The sequence below is a fragment of the Macadamia integrifolia genome, chromosome 2 (assembly GCF_013358625.1).
Source record: "Macadamia integrifolia cultivar HAES 741 chromosome 2, SCU_Mint_v3, whole genome shotgun sequence".
Classification (NCBI taxonomy): Eukaryota; Viridiplantae; Streptophyta; class Magnoliopsida; order Proteales; family Proteaceae; genus Macadamia; species Macadamia integrifolia.
This window is the reverse complement of record NC_056558.1, coordinates 40,925,060-40,944,770: the sequence shown is the minus strand read 5'-3', so window position 1 is coordinate 40,944,770 and position 19,711 is coordinate 40,925,060. Positions and strand designations below refer to the sequence as shown.

The 19,711-nt window shown below is 37.6% G+C and overlaps 4 protein-coding genes across 6 annotated transcripts; 1 reads left to right on the top strand and 3 right to left on the bottom strand.

Moving 5' to 3' along the window:
- Nucleotides 1–263: 263 nt before the first annotated feature.
- LOC122058063 (PRA1 family protein F3-like) lies at nucleotides 264–1,263 on the bottom strand. Its single transcript, XM_042620495.1, has one exon. The coding sequence runs from the start codon at nucleotides 1,099–1,101 to the stop codon at nucleotides 523–525; it is 579 nt and encodes a 192-aa protein (XP_042476429.1). The 5' UTR covers nucleotides 1,102–1,263; the 3' UTR covers nucleotides 264–522.
- Nucleotides 1,264–2,565: 1,302 nt separating this feature from the next.
- Nucleotides 2,566–8,958, bottom strand: LOC122093648 (histone deacetylase 2). 2 transcript variants are annotated; one of them, XM_042664014.1, is made up of 13 exons: nucleotides 8,476–8,943; nucleotides 8,300–8,355; nucleotides 7,531–7,648; nucleotides 6,298–6,360; nucleotides 5,234–5,302; nucleotides 4,971–5,137; nucleotides 4,789–4,853; nucleotides 4,660–4,706; nucleotides 4,403–4,447; nucleotides 4,241–4,291; nucleotides 3,583–3,669; nucleotides 3,166–3,253; nucleotides 2,566–2,809 (listed from the first exon to the last, which is right to left on the bottom strand). In XM_042664014.1, exons 1-13 carry the CDS (start codon nucleotides 8,596–8,598, stop codon nucleotides 2,709–2,711), a joined length of 1,080 nt encoding a protein of 359 aa, XP_042519948.1. In that variant the 5' UTR covers nucleotides 8,599–8,943; the 3' UTR covers nucleotides 2,566–2,708. The 2 variants fall into 2 exon arrangements, with proteins under 2 accessions (XP_042519948.1, XP_042519957.1); XM_042664023.1 differs by lacking the exon at nucleotides 2,566–2,809 and adding an exon at nucleotides 2,835–3,006 and having other exon boundaries at nucleotides 8,476–8,958.
- A 1,864-nt stretch (nucleotides 8,959–10,822) lies between these two features.
- Nucleotides 10,823–13,902, top strand: LOC122068814 (phospholipase D alpha 4). The gene is made up of 4 exons (XM_042632725.1): nucleotides 10,823–11,001; nucleotides 11,408–11,968; nucleotides 12,046–13,285; nucleotides 13,398–13,902. The coding sequence occupies exons 1-4, from the start codon at nucleotides 10,909–10,911 to the stop codon at nucleotides 13,829–13,831; spliced, it is 2,328 nt and encodes a 775-aa protein (XP_042488659.1). The 5' UTR covers nucleotides 10,823–10,908; the 3' UTR covers nucleotides 13,832–13,902.
- Nucleotides 13,903–14,081: 179 nt separating this feature from the next.
- LOC122068822 (uncharacterized protein At4g29660) lies at nucleotides 14,082–16,767 on the bottom strand. Of its 2 annotated transcripts, none has more exons than XM_042632747.1 (3): nucleotides 16,595–16,767; nucleotides 15,769–15,991; nucleotides 14,082–14,476 (listed from the first exon to the last, which is right to left on the bottom strand). In XM_042632747.1, the coding sequence occupies exons 2-3, from the start codon at nucleotides 15,949–15,951 to the stop codon at nucleotides 14,366–14,368; spliced, it is 294 nt and encodes a 97-aa protein (XP_042488681.1). In that variant the 5' UTR covers nucleotides 15,952–15,991; nucleotides 16,595–16,767; the 3' UTR covers nucleotides 14,082–14,365. The 2 variants fall into 2 exon arrangements, with proteins under 2 accessions (XP_042488681.1, XP_042488671.1); XM_042632737.1 differs by having other exon boundaries at nucleotides 15,769–16,000; nucleotides 16,595–16,761.
- Between the last annotated feature and the right edge of the window lie 2,944 nt (nucleotides 16,768–19,711).

Below are 19,711 nucleotides of genomic sequence, written 5' to 3'. Positions count from 1 at the left end.
TTCGTTTCTTTCGCATTCCAGAAGTTCCAAGTAATAAATGTCATATGTGGCCACTAGAATGGGCTCTCTGTTGGTTATGAACTCTGTCTGAAAAAACCCATTAAAAACAAACAAAAAGCCAACCATCCAGCCAGTTTCAATCTCTCCTTTATCTACCCAACAAAAAAATCTCTCTACTCTGAATGGTAGATCGGTTGACCAATTCCAGAGCCTCCCATTCATTCAAAGTTTTAAAAAAGAAAAATTAAAAGAAAAACATATAATTAAAATATAAAAAATCCAGCTCTTTAGTATAATTATCATAGAAACATAAATCAATCACTCAGCACATAATACAGAAGAAATTAAGATTTCCACTAAGAACCCTTCTAATGCCTAACTTGTTCTGGTGTTCTCTTCCACTGGAAAAATTAAAGATTGGAAGTAAAGGAAACCCAAAGAAGAATGAAATAGTTTAGAGGACACCTAATCACAAACCTTATTATAATTTAGGTCCAACAGTGTAGCTATGAAGTACGAACTCTATGAAGAGGAAGAAGGCTCAGTGAGAGGACGCGTGACGCCATCCCCACCTGAACTCATAGCCTCTTCATCCTGAAACAGATCATCAGTCTTCCTGAAGACCGAGTGGATCAAGATCACCACCAACCCTATCAACAACGAGACTACAATGTTGAGAGTGGCACGGGTGAGGAAAAGGGCAATAAGAGTGAAGATCGATAAGAGGACCAACACCACCCGGTCATCAATGGTTCTCCCAAATATCACCCACGGCTCATCCCGGAGGAAGTAGAGGTACAACCAAATAGCCATCATCACTACAAACACTATGAGCGAAATGGGGTGCCACAGTAAGCTGAGGAAGACAATCAAGAGTACTATAATGGCGTAGTTCATCCGGAAGTAGCCGAAATTTGTTCTGGCACGGCTGAAAGCATCGCCGGCGCTAGTAGGGACGCCGACGGCATGGCGGTGGAGCATCTCCCTCCATTGTCGTGCAGGACCCAGCCCCGATTTGATCCGTTCTTTGGCTCTGGATATGAATTCCCCCCTCGAAGTCCCTAACGACTCTGATGGTATCGTCCCGTAGGTCGTCGTCATCTTCCCGCCTTTCTTCCTTCCTTTTGAAACCCAAGAGGGTTTTTGCCTTTTTTGGATTTGGATTTCTACGAAAGTGGAGTGAGGAACAGGGGAAGAAGAAGAAGAAGTAGAAGAAGAGAGAGAAAGTTGCCCCTTCTTTCTTTCAAGAAAAATGAAAGTTGGAGATGAAGAGTTGATATAAGGTGATCTGAAGGTGTAAAATCATCCATGACAGAGATGGACGATGGTGATGGTGGAGGATGATTCGATGCCTTAGCCGCAGGGACACAGAATTATTCACTACTGTGGGACCCCTCCTGAAAATGTCTCAAGCCTACAACTACCATTCGTTCCCTTAAAGGGTGAAGCCATGTGGAGTGTGGAGATAAGGCCACAAAGGTGGTGGGGGTGCTGGATGACACCGCCGACGGCAACCAATTACCCAGTTTACAAAGAGAAAAAGAAAATTAACCAAACAAGAAAGAAACTGCAGAAATTTCTTTTCAGATGATAACAGTTTTTTTTTCTTTCCAAGGCTATCCATGACCATGGAGTGACCAACGGGTTGGTAGTATAGTGGTGAAAATACCCTTAATTCATCTTCGCCTGAGTCGGCTGATTGTAGGTTTGAGTCTTGACATTTCTTATTATCGCCCCCTTTGGTCTTATAGAAGCGTCGCTTACCGTATGAGAGCTTGTCCTAGAGTTATGATCACTACCATGGAGTACCTTTTAATTTTTACTCAAAAAACAAAAAAACCATGTAGTGCACTAAAGTTGACACAGACCCATGTTTATAATTCAACTAGTACCCTTGTGCTGGGTCCCACTTATGGGAACCCTAGGATGATCCATAAAGAACATGACATGGTTCAAGCAATGAAAATCGACCGATACAGCCTAGACCAGACCAAACCAAACCCTCATTAGGCCATCTTTCATCTGGGCTTTTACTAAACAACCAACAGAAACTGACCGGATCAACTGAAACTAATAGAAAACCAGACCAAAACTAAAACCAAGTTTCGGCTTAACGGTTTGGTTAGGTTTGACCCATTACCAGCCTGAAACCGGTTCAGACCGATCAAATCCGGACCAAAACAACCAATTGACACTAAACACAATCCCCCTCCTCTCAAAAAAGAAAACCGGGTGTGTGTGTGGGGGGGGGGGTGTCTGGTGGATTGTCTTTCAATTGGATGAGATGGCTAATATCTTCTCACCTGATTGATACATAATGCAGCGTGGAGGTAGCTCTTCGTCTCATATATGTCGTCAATCCTCAGTACAGCACCTACCACATGAGTCCACACCAAACTGATCTTCATGTAGTTGGATTGACTAGTTGTTTGGTAGCTGAGCTCACATGCATGATAAACAATTAGTGCTAAGAGTTCTCAATGCCAACAATTACAGTTGTACTTAGTGCTCGTCTTCAGCATCATATTTTCCTAATTATAAGTTTGGGAGAAAGAAACCCGGCAATACAGTTGAATATTGTTGTTTCCAATATTGTTACAGTAAGTTACACACTATATACAGAACTTACATGTATAATTTCTGTTCAACTCATACTGGTTGATATGTTCGTCACAAAAAACCATACAAATACCACATCCTCATATCATTCACATTTTCACTGAGGAGCTGCTCAAGTCTATCAAGCAATTCTTTGACAAATTTATCAGTGAGTCTGCTATAACCCTTGCACTGGACTTCATGTAACCACCTGCAACATAAGATACCAAATTTTCTTTACATTACAAATCAGGAACTCAGGACCACACCAGAACTACCATGAAGAGAAGAACTTGAGTCTCTTAAATGATGACTAAACCCCCCTTATAGGTAGTCGAAGTCGTGCTGCATTCGTTGTCCTGCACACACTAATTGGTTCCAATTATCATAGCATTGTGTGCCTATCACCTACACATGACAACATATGCTCTAACTGGTCCATATGTTAATACTGGATTGGGTGGTTCCATTCAGATAGGTCCAATCTTCGAGCTCTAACATGCATGACATGTTATATATCATGAAGTTAACCGTATCCTTAAAAAGAGAGAGAGAGATTCACCAGACCTGATGTAAGCATCACAAGAGGAACATTCTTCTCTTTGGCAAATCTGAACACTTTCTCATCTCTACTGACCACTCCCTCAGGACTGACCTGCACACTTGACTAAACGCAATCAATACTGATATATTTAAATCAATATTCAAGGGATTTAATAAATGATCAGGCAATAAATAAAAAAAATCATTATCCTAATGTCTGTTGCTTTAAACAAATGGTACACAATATCAAAATATAATTTACAAGTTGGTTTCTCTTTCATTTAGTAATTAATTGGCAAACAGAGACGTCTACCTTCAAGCAATTACAATGGCAGGAAGCATTCTAAGCAATTTTGGTCTGAATAATAGAAATAGAATGACAACACTAATGACTTGGCAATACTTTGTAGAAGACCAAATCAAATGAAAAGAGAATATCACCTTCAACATGCCCAGAGGATCTCCATCTAGGATATCAGTTCCAGCATTGTACACCACCAGCTCAGGATCAAATGTACGCCCAGCAACCTATAAATTGTACTAAAAAAAAATCACAACTCCATGCAACATGACTGTTTTCACAAGAAGCAATTAACCCAATCGATAAGTAAAATAGATGAAAGAAATTGAGCTAAGTTATTTATACATGTCATTGCATAATTGACACAATTATGGTTTATTTTTTAAAAGCAGTGTGCAACCTCATGCAAAAAAACAATGCATTATCTAGCAGGATAGCGATGATTAATGATATGAATTATTCAGTGGACCAGGTAGAGAAGTTGCTGAAATGAAGCAAGCAGAAAAATATGAAGCCATAAGATTTTGTGCCTCAGTATCGCAGTCATTTGATATATGATTACCTAACTAGGCTGAATAATGGGAGCAACCAGCCAGTAAATACACATTTGTTATGTGATGCACTACTGACAAACAGAGTTTGAATCCGATAGGCTTAGATTTTGGTTTAGTTGAAGAATAAGGAGGCAATTGCTCAAGTTAATGATTTATAATGATAGCCCATTATGCTAGCAAGGTATTTAGAAGCAAGCAACAAACAATAAAAGAATAAATTGAATATAAAAATCTACAAAAATACCTCGAGTGCTTTGTCTAACTGCTTTAAGTACTCGTTAGTGCTGGTCCCACTCTGGCACATAAGAAAATATAATGTGCGAAGTTAAATATATAAAGCAAGAGCAAATGCTTATATCTAAGTACTACTAAGGTCTTAAAAAAAAAAAGAGCACGTCATTCTTACCCCTACTTCAACCTTTTGATCAATGTACCTCCTAGCCCCAAAATCCTGAAAAAGGAAAAAAAAGCAAAAGCGATGAGTAAGGGACCAATCATCAAGTTTGGAAGCAATTCATAGTCTTCTGTTTAATGTTGCAGCAGTGACACAAAAAAATTACATAAGCTACAGAATTTTCAATTATAGATTTACAAAATTGAAAGCATTTTTTTTTAATTTCTACAAGGTATTTGCAATACAGTTTTGATAAAAGAGTTTCTTACATAAGGATATATTTCAGGGTTGTACATGTCCAGAATATAGACTCTACCTGTTGGGAATAATGCTATTAGTGAAGTTACAAACAGAATGAACAGGTAAAAAATTTCCAACAACAGGAGACGGAACTATACTGTCATGTGAAAAGTCAGTTTCATGGCCATTCCCTTGATGTGCATCAAGATCAATAATCATCACTCTGCATACAGTGAACAGGATATGAAGCAATGCTGAAGATGCAATACATTTTTAGCTCTTAAATCCAGACTCTGATTTACATATTGCTCAAACCATTATTTATCTCAATAGCAGTTACCTTGAAATATTTAAACGGACAAAAGCATAACAAATGCAAAGAGAAATGTCTGCATATGCACAGAATCCGCCTCCTTTCTCTGCACAACAGTGATGAAACCCTCCACCGACATTGATGGCCCACCCTCGTTCTTTCGCAAGCTTTGCTGCTAAAATTGTTCCCCCCACCTGCTGAACTTTATGGTCAGTATCTTCAAGCTCATAACAAATAGAACCAGCAAATAAAGAAAAAGATTATTAACATAAGATTAACGAGAATTTCACCTGCTTACGGAATGGATATAGAACTTTCTGCTGCACAAGGCAATTGGGCAGTATTGCAACAGGAGGCACCTGAAAAAATGCGATGAATTAATGAACAATTGCTCATCTCAATTGCATCAATTGATAGACCAAAACCTCACCAGAAACTATGTAGTGCCACAATGATGTAACCTCAGCAATCATGAGTACATGAGAATTTGAAGGAAGGCATGAGAAAAATCACATTCTTTTCTTTTTTAACCGGAGGGGGGGGGGGGGAGGAGGGAGGGGGCTTTCAAAATAGGAGGCAATCAACAGTCATGACGCATTGGTGGTTTGCTAAATCATTTCTCCCATAAACTGAAGAACCAAGGAAACAACGGATGTTTACACGAAACTATTTCTTTTGAAGGGTAGTTTTACTCTTTCGGAGGTTTTTAGCAGCACTTCCAGTTCTCTCCCTTATATTTATCAGGCCCTGTTTACTGTCATGATAAACTGGGAAATAGTTGCTATTCTGAACAGATTCTGAAAAGTTGCAGCAGAGTTAGCTGTTGAGAAAGGATCATGTGTTCTTTAAGGACATTGCATTTCTAAGTGACAAGTTCCAAGCCGCCAATAGTCTCTGATACAACAGTAAAAGAGCAAATCTTGAAGATGTTCATTCGAGAAAACTATGGATTATTCAAGTCTATTATTCACCATATGACATAAGCAACAGTATAAAGTCGGGCACAGGAATAACATGATAAGAACACCAAAGATGTGGATAATTTAAAAGATGACCCATGAAGAATATGGTTGAGGCTGTGGAGTGTGGATATTTCATGTCACTCTTCATGTGGCAGAAACTAAAAGCTTGCATGTCATGATAGAAAACATTTAGCCTACAAAATATGATGAATAATACAGCCTATAGTATATTTGAAAGTTCAGTTTTTTCTCGAATCAAAACAGGTTATGATTAGCTCCAAGACAAACTAGACTTGAACTCCAGAAGAAATTACCCAAGGAAATATTTGAGATGAGATCGCTAAAAAAAATAACTGAACCTATTTATGTCCAGGACACCCCCTTTGGATTACCTCAATTATAATGGAGACATTCAGACTGCTTTTCAGGCTAATCAAGTACAATTCTGAGTGCACCTGTCAAAAACATCAAATGAATATGAAGCCTACAGATACTCGATAGAAATGTGATAAAAATCATCTAGAATTAGTCAAGTTTCACATTGGAAAGCCTTCAAGTTTAATGGACATAATCAATTCATCAGTTTCCAGATTAGGTGTTGAACCTTTTTGGAACTGGCCCCTGGGGGTCAATCTGGGTCTGGGGACTGTATTTGCTTGAAAGTCTTGGTAAAATTAGTTACTATGTGATCTCTGGTTGAACTGATACTGACCTTCTGTTGAAACCAGAACTGGTCTGCCTTTTTCTGATTCAATGTCTGGCTGGTTCCACAGTTTGGGATCATGATGAAGCAGTTATCAGCTTCTTAAAGCCTAGGCAGACTCCTTGAAGCTGCACCATAGGAGAGAGAAAGCAGGCAACAGATCCAGCCAGCCTTTTGATAGATTTTTACTAGAAGGCGGCTGTATGATCCACCTTCCCCTTTGTTTGATGATTCAATTTTTAATTATTTTTTTTACTGAGTTTCAAGAATGGTAATATTGTGATTTCTGGCATTTTTTAAAGTCCTTTTTAGATGGTCTATATCTTAATGGGTTTTGCTGAAATTAGGACATATGTATACAAGTTTTGGGCATGGTCGGAAAATCAGGTCTTTGTTGACTTTAGTCATAACTCATAACCTGGTCATGATAAGAAGACAGTAACGCCTATGGTGTTATGGGACTCAGACATTTCAGTCAACTAAACTGTTTCCTCAGGCTTGAGTTAGCCAAGCAGAGTAGAGTAACAGAAGGTAATCTCTGCCCTCACAGGCTCTGCATACCGAGTTTTTAAACATTACAACATCATTCTCAACAATTATCTAAGTGCACAAGTTTTAAGAACATCAAATTATTCTTTTGAGATTAAGTAGCTCAGTCCCAGGATAAATGCAAGGAACAAGGATTCTCTAAATATATCCACTAGATTTAGATTATGTCCACTGTAACACAAGTTTGAAAAGAAGAATGTGATTATAAAAGTAGATATAAGTTTTGCTCCTACACATTGGTGACTGATCATAAGAACCTTGGAATAACCTTTAAAGATGTCACTGAATGCCAGCTAAAAGCATGTCTCAAAGAAGTGAAAAAAGAGGGGAAAAGAAGAAAAGCATGTAGGTCTTAAGAAATGAATATGGCTACCACAAGTAGATCATCTTTTGAAGCTTCAAGAGGCTCAACTATCCGATTCTTTTCAAGAACACCATCCACAATGAGGAACCGGCATATTCGACCCCATTTTGATGAATCAAAAGGGTGCCTAAACAAAATATGTCAGGAAAAAAAATTAAAACGTTAAGATGAACAATAAATTCAGATTGCACTTTTGGTAACCTAAAAATAGACAAGAACTTCAACTATGTTAGTCATGGGTAGACCGACTGCACAAGACATCACAAGAAAAACAGCTCATCACGTTTTTCTTTTAATCTTCTGTAAGAATAGGTGAAGAAACTATATAAATAATAACCAGTTAAGTCATTTCACATTTGGAAAGCTGCAATGCTAATAAAAATTCAACAAATATGTTAGCCAGCTAAAACAGATATAAGTACAACTCAACTCACTCAAGCCTTATCCCAACAAATGGAGTTGGCAAATAGATATAACTAACAGCCACTTATTAACAAGACATCAATCAACTATTTATGAAGAAAATGCAACAGTTTATCTAAAACCATGATTGGGGGAAACCAAGCATCATCATTTAATTAACTGGTAGAGAGTGGAAACAAAATTTGTTGGCAAACTTGATATGACGAGTCCCATGATTGAACAGGCTCAAAATTTTACAAATGGTCTCAAGAAAACTTTCACTAATTTATCTATGAACATTTCTACAAATAATAACTTCCTCATAAAAACTTAGATTAATGAACAATGAAAAGGAAGGGAAGAAATGGTGCCTTACAGTTTCTCCATCCCAAGAAATGAGATGTCATAGGAAGAAGAGTAAATAAGAGGAACCTGAAAAATGAGTGAGATATGAAAGAATAAGAACCAAAAAGGGAAATAAAATCGAAAGAAGTGATGAACAGTTATAAAACGAAACGGGAAGGGATTAGATGTCCAGAATTGGAGTCTAACCTTGGTGGGAGGCACATCGAAGTAGAGCTTACTGGAAAGAACTCGATTCCTACGGAGGGTTTCCGAATCCACATCAGTACTGGAACCTCCGGAGATGACAGTGGAAGAAGACGAACTCGCCATTCCCAAAACGCGAATTCCACAACGCAAGCAGGCAGTAGCGAGATAGAACTTGGTAGAGGTTTGATGGCTGTCACGATGACATTGAATTCTACTTTTTCAAGTGCCAGATATCCGAGCTTGACTCGGTGTTACTCAGACTCAGTGTCGTGGAGTTGAAGCCTGAAGGTCTCACCGTGTGAAGTGTCAGCTTCTGACGTGTCAGGTGTTGCGGACAGATCTTTTTTACCGTTAGTACGGAACTATGCATTGGTGGCATATTGCGCCGTCATCTGTCCGTTTACAACCGCTGCTTCTTCTCGCGGAAATTGGAAATGCCGTTAACTTGCATTTTGATCTGGACCCAATGGCTCTGATCTTCTCTGTTATCCTCTGGAAACTCAGTGGGACCTTTCAGAAAACCGGGGAATCGATTGAGTTGGGTCGAAAATTGGCCATGACTGATTTGGATTTTGATCGATTTGTCATGATTAATTCATGCCAAAAAACAAAACCCTAGAATCATTGAATTTTTAGATCTAAGAATCATTGAGTTTTTAGATCTAAGGGTCAAATCTAGGGTTCTGTGGACCGATTTAATTCCTTATTTTACCACAATAGGACTTATTGAATGTTTAAATTTCTGACTGCGAGAGTTTATGTAAGGGTAATCTCTATATAGGCAAAAACAAGTGCTCATTCAAAAATTTTAGGAAGAGGGATCAATATGTGAATAGGGTATATTGACATATTAACACAAAGTCAACATAAAAGAGAAAGACATTTGGATCGATGTTAGTTCGTTGAATTGGGATCCACATGATTATTAAGAAAAGAAAGAAAAAAGTCCTAAAGATTTTTTTATATATAAATATAATAGAAAAAAATTAAATTAATAGGTAAGATAAAACATTAATGTCCTATGAGGCAAGAGTAGGACCATAACCTTTTCATCTCGGTCCTAGGCCTGAGATGAAAATGAGGTATTAATAGAGAATTATAAACATCTAAGAAAAAAGGGATACCATTCCAAAGTCATGATTTGTTGCTATTGTTAGAAAATAAAAGTTCAATTTCCCCCAAATCACTCCGTGTCTTCCTTGTGCTCTATTCTCCATCAACCAATCGCTTTCTTCATCCCATAGAGAAGGCCCGAGCATTGACTTCAACATAGAAGTGGGCATGTATTGTGGTTGTTGTGCACATCTTTTTCTGATTTTTAAGTTCTTTTATTAATTTATTAAAACTTAAATAAATAATAAATAATAAAAAACTTTTTTTACATGACTCTTACACTCAAACTCCTAAAACACAGGTGGACCCGAAATCCAAATGGACAAGCTAAGGTTGGAGACTAGACTTGAAGTCATTCCATTGCGATTGGTTTTATCCTCATGCCCAAACACTGTTGTAAGTAAAAGGAAGAGAAGTGAAATCACTTCTCAAAAGAAAATAGGAACTTTTCAAAATTTATAATTATGACTCTGTAAGATTGTAAACTCTTACTAAATATGGAATCTAAATTTTCAAATGAAATCTTTATTTACCATCTTAAAACCAAAGAATTTGATTACAAAATATAGTAAATTAAATAACTAGATTTAGAACATCTTTAAATTAATTACATTAGCATGTTTTGATTTCACTTCCCTTCATTTTATTTTCCTTGCAATCAAACAGAGCCTACTTGTTGCAGAAAACATTTGAGAAAACAAAATTTTAACACCCATTAATGAAACTCTATGATGAACATTTGTTCAACCAGAACTGAATTACTAGCTCCCAATAATGGAGGATCAGGGTACAAGTCATCTCAACCTTTCCATGACATCTCCCATCTCTGCAATAACAGTGGCCATGGCTGATGACTTAGAACTCAAACCCGGAAGAACTTAAGGGATTTCTTTTCCCCTTTCTTTACAACCAAGGAAATAAGCCATTAGACTTGAAGAAACATAATTGTTATTTCAGTCAAAGAGGAACGCTTCTCTTCATATAATTCAGTTCTGAGTCTTCTGACCAATTTATTAACTTCAACTTCAAGAAATAAACTCATTTAACTTATACCACACTTGACTGTTGCCTCTAAGTCATGAAGTATAGACACCCAAAAGTCTTTCTAACCTCCAACATCTTCCATTACATTCAAATAGATAAACAATCCATTGCTTGTCTACTAATGAAGAAGCAAAACCAGTATATATGATATGATGGTGAAACATTGAAACCCCATCCCTGTTTCTGCAACAGTGCAACCTCCAGGACTCACCTTCGGCCAACCTCTCAAAGCTTCAAGTCTCTTTTCACGGAAGGACTGAACGAAAAACTCGCGAAATGGAGCGAGGAAACCAGAAGAAGTTCCTCCACGGAACACTCGAAGTCACCATTTTCCATGCCACACCTTACACACCATCCTTTCTTGCTGATGTAAGTATATGTGGATGCAATATAGAGAGTTGTTCCAATCCAAGAATCTCATTATGTAAAATACGATCTTTGCTATAACATCCCCATGCAAGGTACCAACCTGAATGGAATTGCTTAGGTGGGCCATAGCCAGAAAATCATAATACGTAAATCATCTAAAGAACATTAATCATCACCCAGAGGTGATCATCTAACTGGTTTCATTGTACATCTTTAAAAAGGATGGATGCAAAACAAGTGGTTTGAGCTCCAGGAAGTTTTCAAAAACATCACTCAGATGCAATTCCTCCAAACTATTAGCATTTGGCAAGTTTTGGCACTAGAGCATGTTCAGTTAAATTCACTCTTTAAAGATAGAATTTCAAATGCTAAATAAACATAAATTGAATTTCTCTCTTCCCCCCAGTGTTTGTTTTTCAGAGAGAAACCTACCTATGTCACAATAAAGATAGACAACAAGAAGGTAGCAGAGACAAGCCATGAATTCGACCGTGTGTGGAACCAAACTTTCCAGATCCTCTGTGCACATCCATCGGATTCTTCAATCACCATAACAATGAAGACAAAATGCTCTTTCTTGGGAAAGATTCACATACCAGCGCATCAGATATTAAACGAAGCAAGTCTGATCGATGGATTCTTTCCTCTCTTGAATGAGAAAGGAAGGCCAAATCCAAACCTCAAACTTCGATTCATTTTATGGTTTAAGCAAGCAGAATGTGAACCAAGCTGGCAGAGAGTACTATCTCATGGTGATTTCCAGGGAATAAAGAACTCCACATTTCCACAAAGATCAAGCTGCCATGTCACGCTCTATCAAGATGTTCACCATCACTCAACTTTCCATCCACCAGTTTATCTTCAAGGGCACCCAAGAAAACTGTGGGAGGATGTATACAAGGCCATAGACGGCGCCAAGAATTTAATATACATTGCAGGGTGGTCTCTCAATCCTAAGATGGTGCTGGTAAGTGGCAGCAAATCTCCATTTCTACCTTGACTTAGCATCTCCTCTTCCCACAATCTAATTATGCTCTTGAATAGGTCCGAGACTCCCATACAGAGCTTGTACACGGAAGGGGAGTAAATATTGGTGAATTGTTGAAACGAAAATCAGAAGAAGGTGTCGCTGTGAGGATCATGCTTTGGGATGATGAAACATCTCTACCAATCATCAAGAACAAGGGAGTCATGAACACACATGACGAAGATGCCTTAAACTACTTCAAGCACACCAAGGTTATCTGTAGATTATGCCCCAGGCTACACTATAAGTTCCCAACACTCTTCGCTCACCACCAGAAAACCATCACCGTGGACACCCCAGCACATTTTATCCCAACTAGTGTTGATAATCGCAGTGGTGAAATCCTTACAGGTTTCAGCAATAGAGAAATTATGAGTTTTATTGGTGGGGTGGATCTGTGTGATGGCCGCTACGACACCGAAGAGCATTCCTTGTTTCGAACACTAAACACTGGATCTCATGCTCAAGACTTCTATCAGATAAACGTTGTTGGTGCTAGTCTTCTCAAAGGTGGCCCAAGAGAGCCTTGGCATGACACTCATGCCTGCATTACAGGTGAAGCTGCCTGGGATGTGTTGGCTAACTTTGAGCAACGTTGGACTAAACAATGTGATCCTTCTTTGCTAATTCCGACCGGTACCATCCCAGATCTGATTCACCAGCCTTCTCTTAAGAATGTGGACTCTGAAAGGGATTGGAAAGTTCAGGTCTTTCGATCAATTGATCATGCATCAGCCACCACACTGCCAAATGATGTCTCTGTTGAGTGCAGTATCCACGAAGCTTATGTCGAAGCCATTAGGCGCGCAGAAAGGTTTATCTACATTGAGAACCAATATTTCATAGGAGGATGTCATTTTTGGGAGAAGGATAAACATTGTGGCTGTAGGAACTTGATCCCTGTGGAGATTGCACTTAAGGTAGTGAATAAAATTAAAGCAAGGGAACGATTTGCAGTATATATTGTGATACCAATGTGGCCGGAAGGAGTACCTGAGAGTGAACCAGTCCAGGACATACTGCACTGGACTAGACAGACAATGGCAATGATGTATAAGCTTATTGGAGAAACAATTCAAGAGAGTGGTGAGCCAGGGCATCCACGAGATTATTTGAACTTCTTCAGCCTCGCCAACAGGGAAGAAAACCGCAAAGGGGAGTTCATGCCTCCATACTCCCCTCAACCTACAACCCATTACTGGAAAGCTCAAGCACACAGGAGGTTCATGGTTTATGTACACTCCAAGCTCATGATAGGTATGGGGATTTGTCCTTAATTATCTTGGTTTCTCTTGCAGCTATGCATATTTACTTGTTTGATGACAAAACACTAATCATCGGTGGTGGCTACTTGGTGTTTACTCTCCAGTGGATGATACATACATGTTGATAGGCTCTGCTAACATAAATCAGCGATCAATGGATGGCCGACGGGACACTGAGATAGCAATAGGATGCTACCAGCCCAAATGCACTGGAAACAAAATGACCGATGGAGATGTTCACATATATAGGATGTCCCTCTGGTATGAACACACTGGGTGCACTGAAGAAGTATTCCTAGAGCCACAAAGTTTGGACTGTGTAAGGAGAATATGTTCAATAGGAGAGAAGATGTGGGGCATATACAGCAGAGAAGAAACTGTAGATATGGAAAGCGTCCATTTAGTGAGTTACCCTGTCCATGTTTTGAATAATGGTTCTATGGAAGATCTTATGGAAAATGGTGGGACTTTCCCTGACACCACAAGTCCGATCAAAGGAAAGAGGTCTAAGATACTTCCACCCATTGTTACTACTTAGTCAAGATAAAAATGTCCAAGCATTAACTGTATTTGATTTATTGCCACATTAATAAAAAAAAAATCACAAAAGTAAGTTGGCTTAACAAATTTCTATTGAATAAGTAGCTGAATAAATTCTGTCTGGCTAATGTATGAAAATGTTGTGCAAGGAATCAACCAGCTATTAAACAAAGAAAGTAGCATTTGAGAAATGCACTCAAAGGGAAAGAAAACAATAGAAAGTAGCATTTGTGAAATGTACTCAAAGGGAAAGAAAAAAATCACATGTAATTCACTGCTAATAATTGTATTCTTAACCTTACATCAAAAAACAATTATTCTGGATCACCTTTTCTCTTTAGCCTTTAGGCCCTTTACCTAACTCTTTTGCTTGGCCATATATGTATGTTATTCCACTTGAACTATAAATATAGTTCCACTTCCATTTAGAATTAGTATAAAAAATTGCAACACATACGGAGACTACAGAGACAAAATGCTATGATAAAGACACCCCAAAGCATGTTTCATTTTACAAGGTTTGATTTCACTTTCACTGGTTCGGTGGGAGGAAATCTGCCCTCTGTACCTTCCAAGGACCATAATAGAATTTCGGTTTCATAAGGGGCACTGCCTCTCCTGGGTGATCTTCCCAATATTTCTCCTGTTCAATACAACAGAACCAAGATCTCAAGCTATTGCAGTATTCTGGCTTTAAACATGAACCTTTCATAAGTATGAAATAATCAGTTGCACTAAAGGAAAAAATTTATTGCGAAATAAAATATGTGAGCAATTTCCTGAACACACTGCAGAGGAGGTATTTGGGAACCAGCTTCCATTGCCTTTATTTATTTATAGCTTCTGTGATAGTGTGATATTCACTACGTCGATTTTCATATTATAGGTGGATAGAAACATCATAATAACCCTATTTATCCATGCAATGGCAAAACAGAAGAAAGAGAGGCTTGAGGAAATATTATCAAGTGATATGGAGTCCAAGTTCCCCCATCCACACACACACACACACACACACACGAAAACATGCAAAAGAGTAGTTCTAAGTTTGACAATATAATGGAGCTATGATCTATAAGCAACTTATCTAAGGAAGAAAATCCATAATTCAGGTAGATCCATAATCCAACCAGATTTTGTCAATGCAATGAAGGAAGAAGAAGCAAGGATACTTCCACTGAGGGAACAAGAATAAAAAAAGTGCCTTAGTCTTCACCCTTATCTACCTCATCAAACGTAAGTGGAAAACAAGTTCCAAACTAGCGGTCAAATTTCTTTACAAGGCATGTATGTCAACTTCAATTTTCAGAGTAGCACATCATGGAAGGAGGAGGTGATTAAGCATAACCAATGATTTGTATTAATCCAATGATAGCTGATGATGTGCAAATTCTAATTTTCCAATAAATTTGATAAACGACTCAGTCCACTTGATTGAACTTGGTTAAAAAAATTCTTCCATTTCTTGATGGCCAACAACATAGGCAGTAGCACATGAAATAAATCTCCAACAAGTTTTACATTTACTGCATGTTCAAGGAAGTCTCCATGACATAAAAAAAAAAATCCTTGAATCACATTTACAAATAGTTTTTACATTTCCCATGGGCATCATAGATTGATAAATTAGAATATTGAGATTAGACAGAGATCTTTAGGTTGCAGTTCAGTAACAGTGCATCAAATATGATCACTCAGATCACCTTGTTACTATTGGTATTGCACGTCCATCAATAATTCCATTTACAGGCTGAATATAATACAAGTGGATAAAAGAGCATAAAAAGCATAGCTACGAAACCCATTAAGGGAAGGATAAATTCATGAACAATTAAACGACCAAAGTACAAAATTTATATATGAAAAAAGAAAAAGAAAAAATTAACAAAGAACTATTATTCAGTTTTCAGGACGAATACAAACGGCAAGTGTTACCTTGTAAAGTTGCTCTGTAATAGCAGATCCAATGACCCCCGTATAGAACGCAGTGACATAGATGGTGACGAGTGGTGTGAAAGATTTCGGCCGCCTGTATTTCTCAATCATGTCCCAAAGGAAAGTTTTCTCCCACTTTGTGTACAAGTGATCAGCATATTTCCGCCACAGATAGCTAGTCATTTCCTTCTATTGCCAGTAGATGTGCTTTGCAAGTGGAGGCCTGTGAACCCTAAATCCAGAGAGAATGTGAGCTACGCAGGCCATGTTTAGAAAAACACTATCTATCTTTATGCAATCAACAAAATAAAAAAAGAACGCTAATGACCAAATTTGAATTGGATGAAAAGTAACTTCTCAACCAGTCTACAGCGGTTGATGAATTCTAGAAACACAACAGACAGAAATGGCCACTGAAAATTCCCAGATTACAGAATGGAACAAGTTCTGCAAAAATTATGAAAAAAAAACCCACCAAACTTCTCTATTTTACAAAAGTCAAATTGGCAAAACGAACCATTCAGTTACTACTTAAAAACGATTAGTCAAAATCTGTCCAGCATTACTAGAGTCGAATTGGGTTTAGGGTTCAACATCCAAAGTTTCGAAACAAACCAAGCTATCGTTCTTAGGTCTGATAATCTCACACCAAGTAAAGTGAGAAGAGAGAAATACAGATTTCGAGTGTAAAGCTCAACAGACGCTATCAGAAAAAAGTAACTCGACTCCACTAAAGAGTTGAGAAATCGACCAAGAGGATTCATAAACCCTAAATCAAAGAAGGGTATGTCGATGAATTAACTTATAAAGTGTTCATAAACCATACCTTGCGCTGATGATGAGTTGGGGAAGACGAATTGCAGGTTCAGAATCTTAGAATCGATTGTTGCATACGATGGAGTCGTAGATGGTTGGAGGAATAGACTTTGGTGGAGCTTTCCTCTTCCGCTGAGATCATTAGGTCATGGACTTTCGGTATCGGCACCGATACCCAACCGATCCGGATCGGATATAAGTATCAATTTAAAGGTACAAAATTCTAAAAAGGAAAAATTGACCGATCCATTGCAATCCATATCAGTATTATATTCTAAACCTTTGTCTTGGAATTATATGTTTTTGTTTCTAGGGCCGGTTCGTTTCAAATAAATATAAAAACGAACCGATGTTATCAAACAGTTTTGTGACCATTTCTGTTAAAAAAATTAAGAACACTAGAATAATCTCCTACACGAGGCTCACCCCCGTTTTGAGAAGAAGCTGTTTTTTAATCAGACTATCTTACTGCTGCGTCGAGGTCCGTCTTAATTTTTTATATCTATTGTAAAATTGAAATTCTATTTTTAGGTAGAGTGCTAGTTAGCAAATTCAGATTTAGAAATTATTCGGATGGAGAATTATTCGGAATAATTCGATTGGTTAATTTATGGGTTCGGTCAAAAAAGTTGGTAAAATAAAAATCAGATTCGAATTTGAATTCGGGAATTTATTCATTTATGAAAATAAAAGTTAGGCAAAAAATTCGGATATTATTTTTATAACTTATTGTATCTGTTTTATATTATTACCAATTAACTTGATATGTATACCTAGAAATTCTAGAGAAAATTATTGTAATTCAATTACACAATACAATTAAAACTTATAAAAAGTTGTCATTAAGTGATGGAAGCAATGATTACAGTAATCTAATTTTTAAAATGTTCTATGTATCCAAATCCCTAGTGGTCGAAATGGAGCCCTTTTTTTTTTTTTTGGCAAAGATCAATTTATTCTAAATGCCCAGGCAAAAATTCTAATACAGAATTCAAAAGGTCCTCCTGAAAAGACAATTCTCAAACACCTCTATGGGGAAAAGAGAGTGGCCATTTAGCAATAGCGTGGGTCATTCCATTTTCACACCTCCCAATAAATACAAAGCTGCTACAAGAAAAAGACATTTTTAAAAGCAAAATGTCATTGACAATAGTAGAGATATTAAAAAGGGCGGTAGAAGGGGAGGATATACCATTGACCAACACCTGAAAGTCAGAGTGGATCACCACACTAGGGAGGCCAATCTGGATGGTTGAAGAGAGAGCAAAGCGAACAGCCAAAGCTTCGCCCACCACCGTCGGCATAAGCACAAAGTGGTTTGAGGCAATGAGACGAACCTGCTTCAGCTGATCCAAGATAATAATTTCCACGCCCAACACTTTTGGCCGGTTACTAGTAGCTGCATCCGAGAAAATAGAGAAGGCACCAACTTGGGGGGGGGGGTTAGGAATGAAATCCAATCCAGAATCAACTAGTGTAAAAAACATTTGATTTTCCTTCTTTAAATAGCCAGGTCTTTGGAAATGGGGCTTAGTTGAGATGACTAGATTTTGTCACTTTGAACATTGAATTTAGATTCATGAAAGGCTCTGAATAACTGATCCTAAATAGTTGAGATAAGCCTCTAAGATTGATCAGTTGATTTCTGCCCCTGGCTGTTCTTGGAAATCTTTTGTATGCTCTATGATATAGTGTCTGAAGCTTTAGTTTAGCACTTTGAAACTAGTTCCTTGCAGAAATAGAAAATAAAAGCATAGGCAACAGAAACTAGTTGGTACCACAAATTAAACACATAGGTAAGAAACACCAGTTCAGGCCTTTGGAAACATAGACCGGACGTTTTTCCAGTGAAGGTCAGCGTAATAGACACATAGGTCTAAAAGCAATGGTACTGTATACATAAAAACACATAGATCCATAAGAAATTAAAAATCACCAAATAGATCCAGTGGAGGTCAGCGTAATACCTGTGTTCGTGTGCCCTGCAACGGTGCAACCAGCAGAGAAGAGAGTCAAGAGACTCAACACAGCAAGAAGGATTTAAATTTCAGATCAGTGAGGTAGCCGTTAGATGCAAAACAGCAAAAAAGAGTTGAAAAATTGGGGAGAAAGAAGATGGGCGGCGAGTGGTAGCAAGACGTAGGTATTATAATCTTATTTTCATTTTCTTTTAATATTAACCGTCCATTTAAGTTTAGATTAATCTAAACCACTTATTAGTTTTTTATATTGTAACTGATTCTTAATTTTTAGGGTAAAGAGATGATGGATATGGTTACTTAACTTGTCTACTATTTTTTTATATAAATAAATAAAAAATAAATAAAAATCCAACATAAATGGACTCCTCCTTCGATTTTGTTGGGAAATCTCTCTCTCTCTCTCTCTCTCTCTCTCTCTCTCCCCTTGCTTTTTCTTCAACATTGTTCCTTCTTTCTACAGCCGCCATCATCATCATTTCTCTCTCTCTCTCAAAATATGATGAGATAAGAAAAAAATCAATATAATTATTTTCAGTCACTGAGCATATGAGAGACTTGGTCACACATATCCAAATACCATGTTTACATATTAATCATTAGGGAAGGGATTTGGACAGTAAAATTTGCATGTATGGCAAAAGCCAAATTTGAATTTATAAAATGAACAAAACTGTTGAATATCTAGGATTTTATTAGTACTTATTGGGTAGATATTATTAACCTATGAGAATTTACCATGGATGCAAATCTTCACTGAAATTGGTAAACAAAACTTCAACTAGACTGGAGAGTGGTGAAAAAGGAAGAAGAAAGAAAGAACAACCTTGAAGAAAAAGCAAGGAGAGAGAAAAAGAGAGGACCGAGATTTCTAAGTGGAATGAAAAGAGGAGTCCACTTATATTGGGATTTTTATTATTTATTTATTTAAATATTAATAATATTAAACAGGGTTGTAACTGTTTACAACTCTGTTAACAGGATTAACATATTTAACACGTGTCAATCATATCACTTATGTAAACATTCACCGAGCTCCGAACGTTCCGCATTCTTATTTTTCTGCACGTACCGCGACCATTTTGCCAAGTGGAAAACCCTATTTCGATCGACGGGTCGAGTGGTTTTTTTGTTTGTTTTGTTATTTA

Excerpts from the sequence above, each read along its gene's own strand:
- LOC122068814 (XM_042632725.1), top strand. The coding sequence starts at position 10,909 with ATGGAGCGAGGAAACCAGAAGAAGTTCCTCCACGGAACACTCGAAGTC. Across the intron at positions 11,969-12,045 it reads TCAATCCTAAGATGGTGCTG|GTCCGAGACTCCCATACAGA; the intron begins GTAAGTGGCAGC and ends GCTCTTGAATAG. Across the intron at positions 13,286-13,397 it reads ACACTCCAAGCTCATGATAG|TGGATGATACATACATGTTG; the intron begins GTATGGGGATTT and ends TTTACTCTCCAG.
- LOC122068822 (XM_042632747.1), bottom strand. The coding sequence starts at position 15,951 with ATGACTAGCTATCTGTGGCGGAAATATGCTGATCACTTGTACACAAAG. Across the intron at positions 14,477-15,768 it reads TTACAGAGCAACTTTACAAG|GAGAAATATTGGGAAGATCA; the intron begins GTAACACTTGCC and ends TGTATTGAACAG.
- LOC122093648 (XM_042664014.1), bottom strand. The coding sequence starts at position 8,598 with ATGGCGAGTTCGTCTTCTTCCACTGTCATCTCCGGAGGTTCCAGTACT. Across the intron at positions 4,707-4,788 it reads AACTGACTTTTCACATGACA|GTAGAGTCTATATTCTGGAC; the intron begins GTATAGTTCCGT and ends TATTCCCAACAG. Across the intron at positions 2,810-3,165 it reads TCTTGTGATGCTTACATCAG|GTGGTTACATGAAGTCCAGT; the intron begins GTCTGGTGAATC and ends CTTATGTTGCAG.
- LOC122058063 (XM_042620495.1), bottom strand. The coding sequence starts at position 1,101 with ATGACGACGACCTACGGGACGATACCATCAGAGTCGTTAGGGACTTCG.